Below are 22262 nucleotides of genomic sequence, written 5' to 3' on the forward strand. Positions count from 1 at the left end.
TAAGCATTGTCATGAAAGCCAGATCCAGAAGGATCCTGCAGATGCTCTTGTAAAACAGCCAGATGCTTGGATAACTTCACAGCCTGGTATCTAATTTTCCCATCATTCCTCTGGCTTCCGCAGTCCTGAGATGGCCGTGGTGATAATGTGGGTATCTAGTCACAACATAGTATGTGTTATGCTCTTTATTGCCAAAGCACATTCACATTCTTACCTTGTTGATTCTAAAACAACTGGACAAATCAGGGAGGGCAGGTGATATTCCACAAGAAGGAAGAGGGAACACAGAAAAAAGGAGAAAATAACGTTAGCTGCTATCATCACATACCAGTTGTGCCCCAATCTTCTGTGTATATTAGCCTGTGTAAACTTCTTAGGAGCCCATTCAAGTAGGTATTTTTATTTAATTTTCAGGGAAAAAAATGTGAGACTCAGGAAAGAAGGTAATATGTTCACATTCCTCCAGATATGTAGTGAAGGGGCTGGGACTCAAGTTTGAACCTTGTTTTCCTTCAAAATCAAAAATCTCTATCACTGATTTATCAAAGAATTTCTCAAACTATTAGTCTCTAGCACCATATTATAATCTACAGCTTCTAACTCATAGTCCAAGATGCCTCTCCACCTCTCATTAAGCCTTTCATTCAGCCAGTTAGAATGGTTCAAGGTGCTGACACTACACTCACCTGTAGCTAAGTCACCGCCACACACAGCTGCTTGTCAGCTGACTGCTACTCCTAGGCTCCTATTCCTAGCTTTCCAGTCCATGTCTCATCTGTCAGGTTCCTCTAATGCTAATAGGAGAAAAGTAAAAAGATAAACTAGACTACCCACTTCTCTTTTACTAATTTATTAATTAATTAATTTGACAACTTCATAGGTAGATTACATAATGACTTCTCTAATACCCTATCATGTCTTAACTCCCTCCCACCCCTATCTACCTCTCTTCTTCCACAAAAAATATCTATTTCTTATATCCGTGTCTATGTCTTGTGTTCTGTGACTCACTGAGTCTAACCAATGCCTTCCATGGAGCCATGAGTTTGGAGATCTCTTCTAGGTGACCATAAATTTGGGACTATCTATTAAAGTCTCATGGGATCAAGAATGGGTTCAAAGGCAAAGAAAATGAGCCGTTCCCCACTCCCAGCATCTGTCAGTGACCGAGAGTTCAGCAATAAGGGACAGGGACCCAGGAGCCCTTCTCCCACCCTTGACAAATTGAAGACAGTTGGTCTTGTGAGAGTTCAGTGCAGGAAGCTGCAGTGACACCAATGACTGCAAACCACGTTCTTTCTTTGCAGTTGTGCAACCCCTGTGGCCTTAGTAGATCCTCACATCCAAGCTGCAATGACATTTGGAGCATTATCTCCTTCCATGGGGACAATGTGCTTAGTCCTTATTTAATATGATCTACAATTCTCTCTTGTCTTGTTTTAAAAGGAAAAGATGGAGAAAAAGGAGACAGAGGAGAAGAAGGCAAGGATGGCAAAGTGGGGCGCAGGGGACCCAAAGGTAGGCTAACCTGTCTGCAATGGCCGTTCTAATGTGCAAGCGTTCACTCTCCCCGTCTTTTGTCTTGGAAATTAGCAGTTTCACAATGCTCTTCGTCCCAAAGTTATATATATATAATGTGCTTCAGATGTGAGTTCCATGACCAGCCCACGCACCTATGGCTAGACTTTGTCATATTTCTCAAGCCGTATCATTAATGCTGGTCTGAGCAGTTCAGGGAGTAGCGGTCTCTGAGAAAAGAGAGGAGGGTGAGTTATGAGAAACTTAACTGTGTCTGTAGAAAGGGCTGCCTGGTCCTTTGAAGTGCTCATCTTTTCCCAATCTCTGTATTTCTTTGCTTCTATTTTCTTATAACAAACAAACAAACAAATGACATAACCGGGCAGTAGTGGGTCCTGCAGGGAGTGGAAGCAAAGCAGACAAGTGTAACACAAAAGGTATTTGGATGTTCTCAAATAAAACTAAGAGTAAAACCTTAGTAAAGCTAAAGAAAGAAAGAAAAGGCTTCTGGCTGTCGCCATGTATTGTCTAAACACCTGAGTTGCTCCACCCCTCACCGAATGGCTCCCATTGATCGCTCATTTTAAATTTTTGAATAATTTAAAGAGTTGAAAAGATACTTAAACCCTTAGACCCTCAATTTGAGAAAGACTGACTTAAGTTTTATGTTAGTTTCTAAGTTATTGTCAAAAAACCAATTTGTAACTAGTAAATGGTTTTATATTATCACTTTTTCTTACTTATTAGTTCGTGGGGAGTTTGTTTCGTTTTGTTTGTTTGTTTTTATTAGAAGTCTCACTGTGTAGCTTTGGCTGTATTGACCAGGCTGGCCTTTAACTCATACAGATCTGTCTGTCTCTGTCTCCTGAGTACTAGCATTGAAAGTGTGTGCCACCATACCCAAATTTTTAAATCATTTTTATCATTATTTTCATTTTCTAAGACAAGAAATGACTTTCGAAAATTATAGGGGCCTCTGATTGTAAGTTTTAGGATTACAAGATCAGCAGAAAAGAGAGCTGTGGTCTGTCACATCTGCAGTCCCAGCATCCATGAGGCTTGAGATGGAACTGCTGTATATGAGGTCAGCCTGGCACTCATGGGGAGCTCCAAGCCCATCTGGGCTACAGCGCGAGATGCTGTCTCAAAAGACAAAAACCAGCAACAGAACTTCAGCAAGCTAATTTCGGGCATCTCTTTCATCACCAGATTTTATAGCTCCACATTATCTTTCCTGTTTTGATGTAGCTAAAACTGTCAAATCTTGTTTGAAAGCTGAGAGAAATCAATCCTAGAGCAAAGCCAGAATGTACCTAGAAGTGAACGCATCTAAAACAAACCCCACTGCTTACCTACCCTTTATTTTACGACCCCTCCTGCTATGGGCATTTGAGAAGACTACTGGAATATATTTTATACCAACATACTTGGATTTTTCAGAATCCCTCATATTTCAATTAATAGATAGTGTCTAAGTCTGTTTAAATATAATACACGTAGCATAGGATACAAGTTAGTGTCTTGCTTTTACTTCCTGGTACTGTGATAGAATACCCTGAAGAGAAAGAGCAACTTGAAGGGGGAAGAGCTTTCGGTGCAGTGACAGTCCATCACAGGCAAGAAGCGACAGCAGCTGATGCTTGGGCAGGGTTGTGTGTGTGTGGGGGGGGTCTTACACATTGCAACCATAGCCAGAAACAGAAAGCAAGGAGTGCTAGTGTGTGTACGCCCGGCTCCTTCTTTGCCTTTTCATGTGTGTCTATAGTTTAAGACCCAAATCCAGGAAATGCTGCCACCGACAATGAATGGGTCTTCCCAACTCAGTGAACAGAGCCAAGACAACCCCACACAGATATGGCCCACAGGTCAGCCTAAGTGTTGAGAAAACTAACTGCCACTATTAGGTATCTTAGGTGGAATATATATATATTGCTGTTTTCTTGTTAGTTACATCCTTAAAGAAAACGCCTCATGCTCTAAGAATGAATTGCTTTCCTTTTCAGGAGTTAAAGGAGACCTGGGTGATATGGGACCCCAGGGCAATATTGGCAAGTCTGGCCCCATTGGCAAGAAAGGTAAGTAACGCTGTGCTACTTTTCAGTGCAAAATAAAGCAAGGGAGCACACGGTGAGCACATTTTAAACATTTTATGTCATGACAATGATTGCTTTTCTTCCTTTTAAGCAGCGTCTGCTCTGACTCCCTAACTTGAGTCCTCTATAAGTAAAACTCTCATAGCTCAGACAGAATTCTATGAAGCAAAATTAAACAAGACTTCAAAAAAGAATCAAGCCTGGACTTCCGGTAGGCTCTCTCCCTGGATCTATCGCTAGCTATTAACTCTTGCTAAGGCCCAAGGATACCATGATTTAAATACTGTCACGATTGTTCACAAAACACAATGTAAACATGTATAAAGTAGAGAAATGAAGACTACTGTCTCCATAATCTATTAGCAGGATAGGAAACGGAAGTGTATACAAAAATGCCTACTCTTCGGACATATTCCGCTGTAAGTGCAGCCTCGCAGCCTCGATATTAGAAAAGAGATAGTGACTTTTTATTACCTAGTCTCTCCTTCCCTGTACTCTTCTCATAAGTCCTCACAATGGTAACAAGTCCCAGTTGTTCTCCTATTCAGTAATTCGTATACAGGCATTGTTCTGCTTGCTTGGCAACACAAAGCTGCAGGAGAACTAACATGCATTTTCAGCAGCTCGGAGATCATTCAGAAAGATAAGATTTTCTCAAGAAGAATTCTAATCCTGAACAACATGCATACTAGAGACTCCAAATGAGAAAAAGAAAACAAGACGGATGTGGGGAGAAACTGAAGTGGGTCTTAAGGAATGGTAACATGTTTCTATGCACCGGGAAAAGACATTTGAGAGAAAATGGAAGAAATAATTCTACTAAGGCTCAGATTGGAAGAAGCTTAGTGCCATGAATATTATGACAGTGCATCCTCTATGTGCTCCCCATCATTCATAAACACTTGAGCCTTTGAATAATTTAGCAAGTGTCTCATTGTGCACCACACTAGATTCTTCAAAGCAGGCTGCCCAAGTGGTATCTGAGCTGAGGCTGTGCCCTTTGGTCTCAGCTGGAGGCTCTGTACTTCCTCTTTTCTCCCTCACCTCAGCTTTCCACACTTGATTCCTTAAGGAACTTTCTTCAGCTGCCTTTGAAGACGTGGATGGGCTTCTCTCTTGTACATTCACCACTGGTTGACATCCTCACAGCTTGGGAAAGCCACCTTAGCTCTGTGGTTTTATCAAAAAACTGAGAGATGTTGGCTTCAGAACTCTTCATTTGGGCAGGCCCTTCCCCAAACCCTGAGAGGAGGCCTAACATAGTTTTACATGGCCATATGTCTTGGTAAAAAAAAAAAAAAAGTAAATTGATACATTTTATCTCTGTCAGATCTATCTGAAATAGTGATACCCTATTTTTTTAATATTTATTTATTTTCTTATTATGTATACAGTATTCTTTCTTCAGTCCAGAAGAGGGCACCAGGCCTCATTACAGATGGTTGTGAGCCACCATGTGGTTGCTGGGAATTGAACTCAGGACCTTTGGAAGAACAGGCAATGCTCTTAACCGCTGAACCATCGCTCCAGCCCCCGTGGTACATTATTTTTAAAATTTTTAAATGAATGACCCTCCAATAAGTCTAACATATATAAATACGTATAGATATATATTACTTATTTATATTTATATATATGAATATAGGTATATTTATATATAAAATATAAATGAGTTTATTTATTACACACACACACACATATATACATATATGTGTGTGTGAAGGTATGTTTCTTTTTAAGCCCTAAGACATTTACATTCCTGAAGTGATATATTGCCACTGACAAAGCATGGGTTAAGACCACTGTCTCCAGCTCTAATTTCCCTCTATCTAATTTCCTTCTTGTATTGAATGGTTTGGGAGTGGACACAAGTATTCTGGGAGTGAACTAAGGCTTAAGTGAAGAAAAACATTTAGTTTGGACTTAAGGTCATATGTTTATGTAGTTTGAAGTTACTTCCATAATCAGCTAAGTTATTACTAACAAGTACAATGTAGGGATGGCCTCCAAGAATACTCCAGCCTCCCACTGTGCAGACCAATACGAGTCATGAAACTAAAGTACTGACTGTGCCCAGGGACATTCAGCACTAGAAATGTGGAGACACAGACAAGGGAAAAAAATGTTTGACAGACATAGAGCCAGAGATATTCGGGAGTATTCCAAATCAGACATCTCAGGTACACACAACAAAGGATTTACCAGATTGTATTCTCAAACTTGAGGATAATCTCAACATGCATATCTTGGCAATAACAAGTTGCAAGGATGGAAGCACACTAATATAATTAATAACAAAACGAAAATCCTGGGTAAGACTTTACAGTCTGCGTCAGGTTACATTCTGAAAAGTCTAACTGACTAGATTAAAAAAATAAACATACATACATTTGAAGGCGTGAAAAAACTGCCCAAATTAATAGGAACATGACAACCATGCTCTAGAGCAGAAGGGGCCCCACTAAAGTTGAGCATCCTGTATGATTTCGTCCTAGGCTATTTGCCAGTCCAAATACAGTGTCCTATGTCCAGGGGAACGAAGCGCCAAGGGTCTGATATGTAAATAGAGAGTTGCTCAGATTCAGTTGTTTCTGAAGGTTTGCTAAAGAATGGAAGCCCAGGAAAACGTTCCATATTTTTAATTAAAACTCCAGAAAATCTGAAAAACTTTTAATTAGACATTGACCAATTTGTGCTTTTTTTAACATAGCAAACCAAAAATACAAGAAAATACTTTGGTCAAAAAGACAATATCAACAAGAAAAAAATTATTTAAAAATGTTGAATAATAAAAAGATGAAAACGTCTCTCTTGAGATTGGTAGCAAGATTAGTATCGGCCCCTAGCATCAGCTCAAACCAACATTTCTCTTGAGCTCCTAGCAAGAGCACAAATTCAAGAAAAAGAGCCAGGAAACACATGAGTAGAACACAGACTGAGAATCACTATATGTAGATGATTTATTGTATAACCAGAAAAGTCTAATAAGCTGAAGATAAGCTATTTGTATAGATATGATTTTTATAAAGACAAATAAAAATCAATTTAATTTCTGTATTATAAATGATGAAATTAAAATAATACTATTTATCATAGTATCAAAGTTATTGTGCACTTAGAAATAAATCTAATAAAACTTATATAAACTCTTCGTAGCAAATACAATGCAATGGTAATGAAATTAAAGGGTACCTGAGGAAAAGGAAGCAAAATCACAGATTGCAAAACTCTATATTATTTCTATGTTAGTGCCTGGAGATATGATATTTGTATTCTATAGCTTTTTGATCAAAATCTCAGAGATATTCTTTTGAAAATCAGTAAGCCAATGCAAAATGTATGTGTAAATGAAAAGTATTAAGAATATTCAAGACAGTCTTATAATAAAAAAGTGTTGGAAGACACAAATCACTAAATTAAAATGCTTACTGTAAAATTATCTTATAATATTAAAATAAAGAAACCAAAGGAAATGAACAAAATCCAAAAACATCCAAATGGTTTATGCAAGGTTGATACAGGTTCAATGGAAAACTTGCAACCTAACACTAAACAGTACTGAGTTAGTTGGATATTTATGTTTTAAAAGTAATAATTGAGCCACTGAGTTGACTCGGTGTGTGAAGGTGTTTGCTGCTTTGCATAAATATACAGTACAAATGGCAGACTATGTCTAGAGTCATTTCAGAAATTGTTGAGAATTCTGCCCAAATTCCAAGCCAAACTTCACTTAATGATGTTTTGTGAAACTCAAGTCAACAATTCAAACTTTTAATTATCAATATCAAACCTTTTAACACTGTTCAAGCAAAAGCTATGCTAAGTTGATATTTACCTGCTAAGGAATGACGATAGGAAAATGTGCTCTTTGTTTTCCACACATGAAACATTATGTTTATATAACTTTTTATATACAATAAAAACAGTAAAACCCATAGCGTGCAGTCATTTTGAGTCTGAAGCAAGGTACTTCAGTGACCCGCCGTACTGTGTAATATGACAACACACTACGCAGAGTGTACCTGCTGTGTGCTCAGAATCAAGGCTGCAGTGAAGTTACGGGGTGCAGTAGGGGCGAGCACTGCTACAAACACATCAGATTCTTCATCTGACTGAAGTAGGTTTTGTTCTTGGCATTTTCGGAAACGTTTCTCTCTTGTCAAGTTTCGTAGGACACCTACATTTGCTTATGTAACCCCAAATGTGGTCACCACCCACAATTTAAGAAACCCAGCCGTAAATGACAGCGAGAAGAAAAAGTGAAAGATCTTCAGCATGACATGACTACGCCCCAAAGTGGATGGACTTCCAGAAATGTTTGATAATCAAGTTCGGCAATAGGGTGCTAATGAAGCTTTCCTTCTTCAGGTCAATTCTCCCTTCACCGTCAGGTCTGCAGTGTTCAGTGTGCACCTCCATCATTGCAGTCACTCCCAGGCTGCATCTTCTTATTCGTCCCTGAGAATTGCTTTCTGGGAGTAAAACATGAAAACTTACTGGGTCTCTTGACTTGAAGCATATGAACAAGATGCTGGAAAGATAACGTGATAGGTAGTACCACTTGCTGGAGAAGCCCAGGACCAGGGTTCAAATCCTGAAGTCCAATTTTCAAAGACGATGTCATGACGAGGAGAAAAGAAAGTGAAAACAGGAGGATTACTGGGGCTTGCTGGTCACCAGTAAGGCTCCAGGTCTAGTGAGAGACCCTGTCTGAAAGGAACACAGCAAAGAATGACAGAACAGGACATTCAGTGTCCTCTCCTGACTTCTGAAAGCACACACATACACAGGCATGCATACCCACACAAACAGGTGTACATACACCATACTTGCACACATAAATACACATACACCCACAAAGTTTCTCTGTGTGTGTACATCCATAAACTAACTGAAGACTAGAATTTTTCATTTATGCCTACAACATAGCAAAAACTTTCTAGGAATTTGTTGTATCAAGAATACAGAAAACTGGGCTGTGGATATAGCTCAATGATAGCAAGCTTGCTTAGTATAAACGTTTACCCACACATAGATATTCACAGGTATATATAGAAATGAGTAAAATCCAAATGATAAAACATACTATTTTATATAGGGTAACCTTATTTTTCTACTCTTTATTCCCTTATGTATTGCTTTTCTACACAAGCAGTTCCACCATTGAGTGCTGAGATTTTCTTCCCCTATAGAGATGTGCCATCAAAATTTATGAGCAAGTCTTAAGAAAAATGGAGACACGGTGTTTTGGCTCACCTGGGTTAATTTCATTTTCAATCAGCGCTTGGAAATGTATTGTCCTCATTTGGCCATGGCCCTACAAAGTTTTTCATTGACTTGGATTAATGTCAGCTTTCTTTCTAGGCTGACCTTAATGCTGTCACCTGCATGGTTAAGGTAGCTTTCCAGATGTCAATATTTCATTTTAGGAATAAGAAATAAGAATGATTTAGTGTAGGTAAATCCAATCTCATGGCAAAATAAATGTTTTTGCTTAAGACCAATAATCCTTTCCCACTGAAAGCATTCTGATTTCTTTTGTTCCTCCGAATGTGACCTCCAATTCTTTACTCAAGACACTTGTTGTAGACATATTCCCATTCACAGGCCCAAATAAAGTTTTGTGGGTGACTTGAAATCATAATTAGTTTTGGAAAGATAGATATTCTAAACCCAAATCCTCTGTAAGCGAGCTAAGGACACAGCTTGCAGCATTTAGCTGCCCTGTGGCTTAGGTTGGCTCAGCATCCTCTAAATGGAAGCCAATGTGGATTCCATTATAAAATGGGATGGCTTCATTGACTCCGCTAATGACTTCATCATATTAGGTACCATTATTCCCATTTAGGAGATGATGAAATGCAGGCTAAAGGAAATTCGAGAGCCTGTCCACAAAGCAGCAGGTTCAGAATTCAAACCCTTGGACTTCCAGTGCTTTGTCTCTCAATTGGTCGCAAAAGGAAAGAATTCCATGTCAAAACACCAAAAAGCAGTCACAAGGCAGATACTGACTTAGGAAACCACTTCCCACATGACGATCAGGCCTGATGGGTGATTCCACATTGTCTTTACTGCTGCAGTCCACAGGGGTCTTTCCTGTTCTGACCACCTACGAGGCTTTTGGTTTATTTTGAAATGTTAGTACATCGCAGTGTATGTCATTTTGTTTTTTATTTATTTCTATTTTTATTTCCTTAAAAGCCCAGCACTCTTCTTTCTGACAGAAACAGCCAAGATTTACAAAGGACGCTGAAACTGCAAATAATAACCCAGATCCTTTATTTACTATGAATTTTTCCCCAATTCATACATTCTTACGATGGAATTTAATATATAAATCATGTAAAATAATAAGAGATTAACAACACTAACTTAATTGGGAAAGACGGTTGCAATATTTTCTGAGAAAGTTTGTGTGAATGTTGGCTCTATCTTTCTCTCAAAATATCTTTAATTTCCAAAATAGCTCAAATTTATCTCAAATTATTTTTATCTAAAAAAATCACACTGAAAAGGGTCCTTCTTGTGGGGATATGAGAAGATGTGTTGCCACACATGAGCTAAGAGAGACAAATATACAGGCATTGTAACAAAGGATCATAATGCTTAAATAGGGTTATTTAAAAATATTGTAATGTGGCAGTCCATCTGATTACTGAGGTAACAATTAGCTAATGGTTGGGTAGCATATACAGAGTGGATATAATGTAAGGGCAAGATTCATTCTGGAAAATAAAATGAGATTATTTTATGCTACTCAGAATGGTGTATAATTTAAAACTCATGAATTGTTTATTTCTGGAGTTTCCATTTAATAATTTGGGGCTTTGATTGATCTCGGGGGACTATGGAAATCAAAAGAGCCAGTTAAAGAAGATTATTGTTCTCTGTATTTATTTTAAGTCCGCTATAAGACTGACTCAGAAGAGGTACTATAACAGAATTAGAATCCACGTTTAATCCATATCAATTTTAAAGAGATTTAAGTGCAAACAAAATATAAATTATAAGACATTGAAGTATTAAATGCACATTCATAGAGGTATTGTGCTAACTGATAGTACCTTTGAATCTCATAAATACATATTCATGATCTTTTAACTGAATATTTTTATGACAAAGACTGCTATTGTCTTCCAGAAATTTTTCTTGTTTTATTTTTACCTGCCATTATACAGAATTAAGGGGTGTGATATGATACTTTGATACATATGCACATAACATGTCTGTCACCTCCAACACTTAATGTTTCTTTTGCAGTGAAACAGTCAAGATCTCCTCTAGCCATTTGGAAGGAGAGAATACATTACTAACAACAACAATCAGCTGGTCGTGCAACAGAGCATCAGCTCTTGCTCCTACTAATGCTAATTTCATCCTCCTGGACCAGCTTCTCCTTGATCCTATCCTCTCCAGCATCTGCTAATCACTACACCACTGTCTACGTCTACAAGCCTGACTTTTTTCAGTTTCTTATTATAAGTGAGATCGTGACAAGCCTGACTTCAGTTTCTTCTATAAGTGAGATCCCAGGGTCTTTGTCTTTCGGGACCTGGCTTCCTTCACTTTGATAATGTTTTCACTTTCTTTCATCAAAACATGAGCCAACTTACCTGTGAGGCATTATGAACTGGGGAGTCGGTAATAGCTGGATTTGGACATCAACACTGCCAAACCATCAAGCATTTCATTTGCCTCCGTGAACCCCAGTTCCTTCAGCTGTAAAATAAAGACAATCAGTACACCCACCTTGTGGGATTTAATATATTGCGAGTGAAGTGTGCAGAATGGTGGGCAACTTATTTATGTTTAGTAAATGCATGCTCCCGTTCTTCTACTAACTGCTCACTACCTTTTTTATCTTCCCTAAGTGATTTTCGAGGGAATGATGGAATCTTTAGGAGGGAGCTAAGATGTGAGCAAGCTTCCTCACAAGGCAGTTGATGTCTTCTCACGCCGGTTTCTCACCCGCTCTTTGTTGCCCAAACTCTTTTATCTACTGCTGCAGAAGTTGCTGATAGTCAGGTTTACATGTACAGGACTCCATTTTTCCTACTCCTACTGCCCTACCTGTTCTCACTCCCTTCTAAGTATGTTATCTTAGTTTGAAGCATCTCTCTCAGACTTATGTTATGTGATCACACAGTCCAGCACTGTTTGCCTGCACGTTCTGAGGCTTCTGCTTTCACACTTAAACAGTGCTTGGAAGGTCAAGAGCCTCTTTCCTTCTGTTAGGCAAGCACTTCGATGTCTGATATCACTGTGAAGATCATGTCTGCACAGATCAGTTTGGAAATGCTTGGAAAAACCATGGGATCCTAATGAACGTACTTTCCTCAACATATAAGAGGCTCTTAGTGAGAAGCATCCAATAGCCAGTGGTGAGAATAATGGGTGACACCCTTGGAGCGAGTGACAGAAGGGACCCTGTGAGCTGCAGAGTGGCCTCGGGAAGGATGACATCAAGCAGAATGTCAGTGCTGACTTCATTGTCTTTTACTGTGTCCTGTTGGATCGTACACCCAGCCTCCCGCCTTCCCTTACTTCTTACCCATGTAGGACTCCTTCTCCTTGAGCCTGGGTGACCTTCAGCCTGTGTTTATCCGTCATAATTTTTTCTCTTATACTGCCAGATCACCACTGAAGCATGAAACTTTATTTCACTCCTCTCAATGTCTTCTCTTTTGATCCTCAAGAACCTCAGCCGAACATTTTCTCTCATAAATCAAAAGCTTTTTCCTGTCAATTACTGCGTCTGATGTGGACTTCAGGAGTTATTTTGAAGTTTAAAAGAAAGCATTATTTTTTTTGTTGTTTCTTTCTCTCTGTTTCAAAAAGCCTACTTCTTTGAGAATTATTTTTTGGAGGCCTCTGAATGAGTAAGATGATGGTCCCCTGGGAAGCAGAGCAGAAAGAAAAATTACCAGGGTTGACATTTCAGGCTAATGTGTAACGACTTTGCAGGGCAGATGCTTGCATGTGTCGCTTCTTGACTAAAAACTGGAAATGCTTTGAAGTCGGTAGTTTAATCTTGTCCTTCTGTGCATTTTCTCCAAGTGCCTAGCCATTAGTCTTGCACAAAGTAAATGGCAAATATTTGTGGGATTCATCTGAAAAAAAAATCTGTGCTTTTTCTTTTTAAACCAAGGTAAAAATCACATAGAATGGCATGGAAAGTAGTAACTACAGGCAGCTCAATGTGGTTAACTCGTGAATACAGGTTTGCAAGCCAATTGTATTTTCAAAGTTAAAACTAGGCTGCACGTTGTATTGGCCTTGTTGCTAAGGCAAAGGCCATACTAGCGGTGAGACGGGCACCGCCAATTCAAAGGTTCTTTACATATCCTGCAAGAATGTCAGTGATCAATCTTAATAAATTGTGGCTCACCTGATTGTCTGTTGTCTGTGAACAACCCGAAGCAGATCAGTTACAAAAAGCGAAGGGATATCAGGTGGAGAGGATGAAAATGACATTCTGGAGGCGTTTCCTCTGGGTTTAGAGACACAGGTGCTTTGTCAGCTTCAGACTCCTCACTGTTTATTTATTGTGCGTTTTTCGTTGTTGTTGTTTCTCTTTAGGTGACAAAGGGGAAAAGGGTCTGCTTGGCATTCCTGGAGAAAAAGGCAAAGCAGGTAAGAACGGCATGCTCATTTTGGTTTGTTGTTGTTGTTGATTTACGACACCTCACCAAATGTACCCAGCTCAAAACTACACTGTTTTTTAAAGAAAAGAGAACCCTTTCCCGTGCATTCAACCTTGTTTCTACGGGATTAGAGGACCTGGAGAAAGAGAACTTTCCTGTCTTCCCACTGGTGACTTTCCAAACCCCAGGGAAGGAAATGAGGGCACATTCCATCCCTGTCATGCTCATGGTGAGAGGCAAGCCCAGCATATCAGGGAGTAGGGCTCAGCATCTGTGACCAAGGGAAAAGTCCACGCCAGGAACTGCATCAGCAGCCATGCCTTGCGTCCTGAGAATCTGAACCAAATACTAGCCCGTGAGTGGCCTCCTATGCTCATCCTTTAGGCTACCGAGATACAGAGCCTGCCCTGAGTGAGCTAGGACAGTCCTCAGCGAACTCATCTTGTAATGTTTGATATGAGGAAGCAAGTAGGTTGTTTGGGGAAAATTTCAGTTGTGTCTATTTACAATGAGCTAGTGAAGACCCAGAGAATTAATTGTCTTATATTTCTTGTGCTTATCTGCATACATGGATCAATTAAAGAACGAGGTATTTGTCCACTTGGCTAATAACATTAGGTTAACTTCTCATACTGCCAAGAAATAAAGAAATGGAAAACTACACATAGCACCCATTAAACAGAAATAAAAGAATCATTTGAGTTGACCACTATTTTCTTGGACTCTGCTCCTCCTCGCTCAAACACAACGTAGTTAGAAAACTGGGTGAATAAAGGCAGTTGTATAACACGTTAAAATAATAGTTACTCCATTAGACATTGTCCAACTAGACAGATGCCTTTTAAAACTGAAACTGCATCTCTTCACAGTATTTAAATGTAGCCTTTGAAACCTGACAGCTTTACTTTACGTGGATAATCAGAGTTAACATGTGGTTGAATCATGAAAAGTTTCTTCTATCTTGGGAGAGCTGTGTGAGCTTGTGAATAATGCAGTAGCAGGCGAGAGGCCTGGCTGCAAATATGTTCTAAGGAAGCTGCAAAGAATTTCTTCTGAGGCTGGGCCGACCATTTCTATAGTCAACAAAAATGGCAAATGGCCCGCTGTGTGTGCACAGCGCACAGAGGCTGGTTTCATTCATTCCTTGTGAAACTCTCATTTAAAGTTGTTTTTTTTAAAACTCATTTCCAATATTTTTTAGATACTTTATGAATTCTTAATGATAAAGTAGATACCCTGTTTTAAATGAAAAGTTAAACATTTGGTGGCTCATAAAGAGATGCAACCGAACTAGAAAATTCTAGAGAACATTGAGAAGAGAGTAAAAGTTCTCTCCAGTGGGTCTTCGTGTGATTCAGTGTGAATTCACAGCTCTTGTCATTTCCAAGGCACCGTCTGCGACTGTGGAAGATACCGGAAAGTGGTGGGACAACTGGATCTTAGTGTCGCTCGTCTCAAGACATCTATGAAGTTCATCAAGAATGGTAAACATAGCTTTCTCCTTGCTCTGCTTCCTATTTATCAATCTGGTCTTTCAACACTACATTCCTTAGCAGGAAATGCCTTGAGTCAAGCAAGTATCACAGTTCAAAAGCCTCTCAAAATACTGCTTATCCTCTCAAATTCCAGTACTTTTTTACTTCACTGCACAGATTCAATCACGTGGGTATGGTATATTGGTAGGGAAAGGATCTTTGCTAAAAGAGGATGTCAATCTTCTCAAACGGGAATAAAGACCATTCCTTAAATTCTTTGGTAAAATTAAACAAGTCTAATTTTTCTGTATGACAGGGCTGTCTGCATAAAATGGGGTTTGAGAAAACTGCATTAAACATAAGAAAAAGTAGGGCTTATATAGCCTTCAAACTCTAAAGCTAGGGGATTCCCAAGGTTTCGGTTTTGCTTTGTTTTTGTTTGTTTGTTTGTTTTAGCTATGTAGAACAGTATGTAAATGGCAGCAGAACATCATATCTTCTCAGAGTGGAGGTTAGGGTATAAGGTGTGGAACATGCTAAATTTCGGGAAAATGGGTCAAGACCTGGTCAAATCCAAGTTTTATAGAAAACAGGAATGAACTTATTCTGACCATGTAACAAGATGGCTTCTGAAAAATGAAGTCAGGCTGGTCCACCAAAGGGAAGGAGAAAAGAGCAGAGTTGGGTAATTTGTGCCAAAAGAATAAAGAGACACTTTTGTAGTGTTATCAAAGAGTTCCACAATAGCCTGGCATGGAGTATAACAAAGGTTTATTGACTTGGGGATAAACTCACCGTAAGGGTAGCAGTCCACAGTCCTTTGCATGTGCTAGGAACTGGAACCAAATCCAGCCAAAAAAAACCAAGGCCCACAAATGTTTTTCATCTGCACTTATAGTACATGAGTGGAAAAATTTTATCATTCCTAGATTGTACATTGAATTTACTTTTAATAAGCATTTACCATTTCTTAGACTGTTCTAGGCACTGGATTGCAGAGTATCAGACATGAGCACTGACCTCAAGACTTTCACAGTTCAAGGGAAGATATAGACAAGCAAGCAGAGTAGAATGTTCTGAGTGGTATAAAAGAGATGAGATTGGAAGGGAGAATGGGAACATTGAAGACTCCATGTCCAGCAGAGAGCATTGAAAAAACTTTATATAAGAAAATTCATTTTCTCTGAGATCTAAAAGATTATCAGGGTCTTCCCAGAATGCAAGGTGTGGATGAAGAAGAAAGGGGAACAAAATATACCTGAAACATAAACTAGGTTGAAAAAAATGGTAAGATGCTCCAGGTAGTAACTTACGTTAATTGGACTCTGTTACCAGAGTTGCTATTGGACAGATGTGTGGGAAGCTAAGGAGGAAAGGGAAGGAGGACATATGGTAAACTTTTGTTTTCATTTGATAAACAGAAAGGCACAGAAGAAATGATTTGAGTGACTACCTCGTTACGACTTGCAAAAACAGCTCTTGAAGCTGAGCAAGTGCACTAAGATCGGACGTTAGATAGGTGCTCGCTTCTTTTTGTCTTGATTATGACATTCTTCCTCTCCTCCCTTCAGTTATAGCAGGGATCCGAGAAACTGAAGAGAAATTTTACTACCTCGTGCAGGAGGAGAAGAACTACAGGGAATCCCTGACCCACTGCAGGATCCGGGGAGGGATGCTAGCCATGCCCAAGGACGAGGCTGTGAACACACTTATTGCAGACTATGTCGCCCAGAGTGGCTTCTTCCGAGTGTTCATTGGAGTGAATGACCTTGAGAGGGAGGGACAGCATGTGTTCACGGACAACAGCCCACTGCAGAACTACAGCAACTGGAAGGAGGGGGAGCCTAGCGACCCCTATGGCCATGAGGACTGTGTGGAGATGCTGAGCTCAGGCAGGTGGAATGACACGGAGTGTCATCTTACCATGTATTTTGTCTGTGAGTTTGTCAAGAAGAAAAGATAACTTCCCTCACATCACACAGCCATGCTTCTCCTAGGCTCCCCAGCAGTTCTATCCATCCCCGCCTCCCTAATTACACTGCCTTGCTAAAATGACGTAAGAATCCCTTATCCACTAGCTTCTTCTTCTGTGTCAATTGTGACAACTATGTACATAATGTTTGTTTGGGACATTCTTGGGGATCTTTGTCTCTTTCTTCCATTTAACCCTCTGATTTAATGAAGGAAGACTCTAGAACTCCAAGGGGAAAAAGGAGGGTTATTCCTAAAGAGCATGAGGTATATAGCCCTTTTGTGAAATTGCCCTTGCTATTAATGGCTCCATCTTTTTTCATGAATGTATTCAGGGAGACATTTCTCACCTTCCGCAAAGAGAATAGGGGTGGGATAAAACTCTATAAAAGTGTTAAAGTGCGACCCTCTCTAAGGCCCCGCCCCCTTCCAAGGAATGTGTCACTCCTGTAGAAATTTCACCGGAGGCCTTTCATACTCCGTACGTTAACGTTGCTGGAGACGCCCTGCCTGCTATTTTGACATCAGAGGGCTATGCCAGGTACAGCATTTGGAATGTGTGCAGACTCCTCAGTTACCGAGTTGGCAGCATGCTATCTCGAGCTCCAGATCAAACCTCGAAGCCGTTCTCGTCTGGCATTTGAAAATAAACAGCTGAACAAATCTCCAGCTTCTCTCCTTCTAAACTGATGCTCCACTCACAGGTTGTGACACACGATGCAATTGTTTAAAATGCTGGCAAAGCCATCAGTGGGCTAAGAGAAGCAGATCGGCAGCATATGTTCTCCTTAAGCCATCTGCTCATGACGTCACCCGTGACTAACTGGGTGAGAGATGGGATTTACTGACATTCGTTCGGTGAATTCACCAAGAGTCACAAACCCATGTCCTACAGAGTCCCGAGAGACGGCATAAACAGATGAACTTGAAGGACTGAGGCTCCTTAACCGCAGAGCACAGCCTGCCCTTTGAAGGAACCAACTCCTCATTAGCTACCGCTGCGGCTGCCACGCAGGACCCAGCATCGCTGCCAGCCAGAGTACTGACATTTGAACAGAAGTCAGACAGCTGCAACTTTATACCTCTGTATTCTTAAGTGTTGACAATTAATCAATATCTAACCTAGATTTTTTTAGACCTACAAACGTCTGCTACCCAAATTGTGAGCTTTCGATTTCCATCCTCTGGGGAAAGTTCTAATTGTGTCAGGTGTCATTAGGAAATGATGACATCAAAGTCAGGTCTCTCGTGGATGCCTTATTCAGTTCAGCTCAACGGGAGAAATTTGTTAAACCTTTGACATTTACCAGGTTATTAGACTAGTTAGAGTCCCTTTTGAGAATGTGACATAGAGTAAAATTTTGAAAGCTGATCAGTCTGATACAGTTACAAACCGGGGCACTATGCCAAATGCCAGTCGAGATCTCAGAGAATGGGAACACCCAGAAACACACAGAGGAAAAGAAGGAGCTAAAGAAATGACTGAGAGACGAGAGAGGCAGCCAAGAGCAAACAGAGCCTAGGGCGGCTCCTGTTGGATCCTTGTTCACAATTGCTCTGTGTCCCTGAAGTCTGAATATTTTGAACATATGGCAAATGCTATCCTTTCTATTACAAATGTTATAATGCTAACAGTTCTCTCAATAACTCATTTTAGTTTGGAAAACACTTCTAAGAGTTGATGACAGCTTCAAAGAATAGAAACCATCCTGAAACCTTGCCTGGAAGAACCTCCTAAGACATAACATATTTGATCATAAGTTAAAGCATCAGTATATAACCCAGGCTGTCCTTGAACTCTCAGTCTTCCTGCCTCAGCCTCCTGGGTGCTGGGTAACAGGGGTCATTACTGTACCCAGCTGAAAATGGTACATTACTGTACCATTGTGATGTGTTTTCTGTTTTGTAAAGGCCTTTGCACTTCCTTCCTTGTTTGATCCTTAAAATATGAGACTTACAAAAGGCAAGAAGTTTTACTGCCATTTTTTGCCCAGTGAAAATACTGTAGCTCAAGAAATCAAAGACATTAACAAAGTCAGTGCTCTTGAGAGAAAGGAAAGCTACTGTTCTGCCGGACCAAGCTGATAGATCCCTAGATGGCATGCTTGCAAGGGGACAGGGTGTGCATTGGGCAGGGAGAAATTAAGTGAGCAGCGTCACTCACAGTATAGTCTACAGAAGGATGTAGTTTTGCAGGTGTTGTCGGTGCTGAGAAGGTGGTAGGGTGGTTTCATTTCGGGTGACAGGTATGTGACAGCGTTGCTCAAAATTTCAAACTCTCGATCTGGCATCATGACTACCTAAATGTCCTTAGTGACTGTGACCCTTCCTAGCTGCACTATGGGGATAATTTAAATATTCTGTATCCCTTATGCCCTTATCATTTTCTCTCATAGAGAACCATGACCTAAAGAGGAACTGTGGTGAGGTATTTAGAAAAGTACTAGCTAGACACACTATATGCGTGCCGCAAGACTTGGATATTACTACTAGCTACATGCGCTATGAGATACGTGAGCAAAATCAAAGAATATTTTGAGAGATATATTATAAATAGAGAATCTATATTTAATTACATAAAATATGAGTTTCAAAGGATAAAAGTAAAATCATTGGGGTCTGAAGAGATAGTTCAGTGGCTAAGACCCCATGCAGTTCTTTCGGGGGACCCTAGCTAAGTTCCCAGCACCCAGTATATGTGACTAAAAATTGCCTGTAACTCTAACTCTAAGCAGTGTGACACCTTTATCTGGACTCCATGGGCACCCACTGTCACCTGGTCACAGTCCCACACACTGATACACATACATGCACATAACCTTAAAAGTAAAATAAATGTTTTTAAAGGTAAAACTATTAATTGTATTGTCTGTCGATTATTATGCCTTCATACTACAGCATAATCCTTTCACATATGAGGGAAAGCATCTATTATATAATTTTGAATGGAGATTGCAGAATAGCCATTTTCCATTGGTCCTGTATGCATAGATCTTTATATAACATAAGAATGTGCTTCACTGTAACTCTAACAGATGAGAGTCTGTATTTGAATGTTTGGGTAATTTAATAAGCTCTTATAGGATATTAAAATACATTTCATCTAATTTGCACCCACTGCCCTTGTTCTATGATTTGATAATGAGTTTGAATATGACTTTTATAATTGAGAAGTCAAATCCTGACATCAGCTAGCGAATCAATAGCAAGCTCTTAAGGGAAGGAGATGCCAGAGAAAGAACTGTCGCTGCCATGACAAACATCATCAAAATGATGTCCAGTACCATATCGTTCTCAAATCCTAAAGAGTGTGCAACATGACCAATTAATTTAAATTGTGTTCACGAGTCACAAGAGCAGAGATGAAAAGCATGTGTAATAATCAACATCTCAGTCATTGCAACATCTCAATCATGGGTAATTTATTCATGGATGGAGTGAGTATGTTACATGGGGTCTAGCATCTTGGCTTGTAAAACCCACAGGGAGGGTCAAGGACAGGTGTCTGGGAGCAGTGGGATAATGAAGTCAAAATCAAAATCCTTGTACAGGAAAGCTTGAAGCTTCCATGAAGAACAGCTAAATAAACTGTGTGCTGTGTTTAGGATAACAGCAGGATTCGTTAAGTTCAGCCTCTATCATACATACTATTATTCTAATATGTTTTGGGTGGTATCGTGTTGATCTAGTATCGTGGTGAGATCTGGAAACGACATAGAGGAGGCATGGAAGCTCAGATTTCCAGCCTCGTGAACAAAACTTACTTCAGATTCTTTGTACATCAAGCCTATGATAATGAGGTTCAAGACTGAAGGAACTGCCAAGATTATATAAAGGCATGCTGCTTTTGCATCATGTTGTTATAATATAATATCTCTTCTGCAGTACACTAAAATAAATTGGCTGAAGAATTTTTGTAGGAGGGTTTACATCACCCTTTCTCAAAGAGTAACATTGACACATCTGTTCAAATATATTAATTCATCTATTTCAGCTCACTCATTTTTATGTGAACACGAAGTTCCCATGTCATTGTGTACATCCACCCACACTATTTCCTTACAAGATAGAATATCCTTGTGTTTGTACATGAACGAATATTGACAGGGGCCAAGTATTCATTCTGCTGACATGAAGGTACTCTAGCCAGCATGGGCCTGGCAAACACACCTCTGGCAGGCCTTTCTCTTCTCCATGATTCCTTCTGCCTTGCTAAAGAACCGTTAGATTACATTTCTGAAGCTAGCCACCAAGGTCTGTTCCCTTATTTGACCACTTCCTCCTCCTGAGACTATCAAGGTCCAGCTATCAAAGTATTGAAGCTCAGAAATCAAAAGCCCCCTTTGGCTCACCTAATTAGCATGCCTAATTAAAATTAAACACCTCATCTGAACACAGGGTTTATCATTTGACTTTTATAGTGGTTTATATATTTTCCTATGTGCCATGTCTATTTCCTCTCTGTCCAGAGACAGTCCTTTGTCTCCCTGGGACAGATGCCTCTTACCCCTCTCCTTTGTCCCTTTTCTCTCCTCTCCCTTGGTCCCTTCTCTTTCTCCATCTTCCTCTATCTGCTGTCTTTGTCCCTTATCCCTGCCCTCTGTCCCTCTGTGGCAAATAAGTCTCCTCTGTGCTGAGAACTTTGGGTGTCCTGAACCAATAGGATTCCTTTCATGACCTAGACCATGCAGTTGGTAAAACTCTGATTTGCTGCAGATTGTCCATTTTCTAGTGTAAGATGAAGTGGGGAGAGAAGCGATACCATCATTTTATAATAGACTAAACTGTGATTGTAGCTAACCAAACCTATTATGAGCAATTCATTTTGGGAAATAAAGCAGATTCCTATACAACAGTACAATTTAAAATTATGTAATGTTTGGGCATGTGTGTTTTTCTCGTGAATCTTAACTGAATTTCTCAACAGTTAATTGCTGCTTTTTGTGTATATCTGGTCGGTATGCCTCCAGGAGCTGGGCTGAAGATGGGGACTGGTCACAGTCCACCCTTTTTTATGTACTGGGAGAATTTTAGTCATGGAACAAGTACTTATAAGTTCAACCATGGTGTGTAAAATATCCAAGAACATAGTGGTATTTTATTTATATTTTAATAAATAAAATTTGCCTAAAGATCAGGGCAAAAACTAAGCTACTGGAAGTCAGGCAGTGGCGACACACACCTTTAATTCCAGGATTTGGAAGACAGAGGCAGATGGATCTCTGTGCCACCCTGGGCTACTCAAGATCAATGCAGAAACAAATCCAGGTCGTGGTGCCTCACACTTTTAATCCCAGTACTAGGGAGCCATACACTTTTAATCCCAACACTAGAGGGAATATAAAATGGGAGGGGAGAGAAGCTCTATCTGCTTAGTCTGCTTAGCCTGCAGTTGCCCAGTCTTGGTAGACCTAAGACTTCTCTAGTGGCTTGGCTGCTTTGCTTTTCTGGTTTTCAGATTGAACCCCAATATCTGTCTCTAGGTTTTTACTATTCATGTTACACAAGAAGTCACAGGAGCATAGCCAAGTCTTGAGCAAATAAAGTAGCATTCGTTTTCA

General features: G+C 39.9%; 1 protein-coding gene across 1 annotated transcript in view; it reads left to right on the forward strand.

The window, feature by feature from the left end:
* Colec10 (collectin subfamily member 10) overlaps positions 1 to 21572 on the forward strand; it is a 39868-nt gene extending 18296 nt beyond the window's left edge. The window contains exons 2-6 of the mRNA XM_048457261.3: positions 1447 to 1518; positions 3522 to 3593; positions 13191 to 13244; positions 14644 to 14739; positions 16302 to 21572. Of these exons, the coding sequence (XP_048313218.1) occupies positions 1447 to 1518; positions 3522 to 3593; positions 13191 to 13244; positions 14644 to 14739; positions 16302 to 16693 (686 nt within the window). The 3' untranslated portion in view covers positions 16694 to 21572. The remainder of the gene's footprint in view (positions 1 to 1446; positions 1519 to 3521; positions 3594 to 13190; positions 13245 to 14643; positions 14740 to 16301) is intronic.
* Positions 21573 to 22262: the final 690 nt, after the last annotated feature.

The sequence above is a fragment of the Myodes glareolus genome, chromosome 19, assembly GCF_982192425.1.
Source record: "Myodes glareolus chromosome 19, mMyoGla1.1, whole genome shotgun sequence".
In the NCBI taxonomy this organism is placed as follows: Eukaryota; Metazoa; Chordata; class Mammalia; order Rodentia; family Cricetidae; genus Myodes; species Myodes glareolus.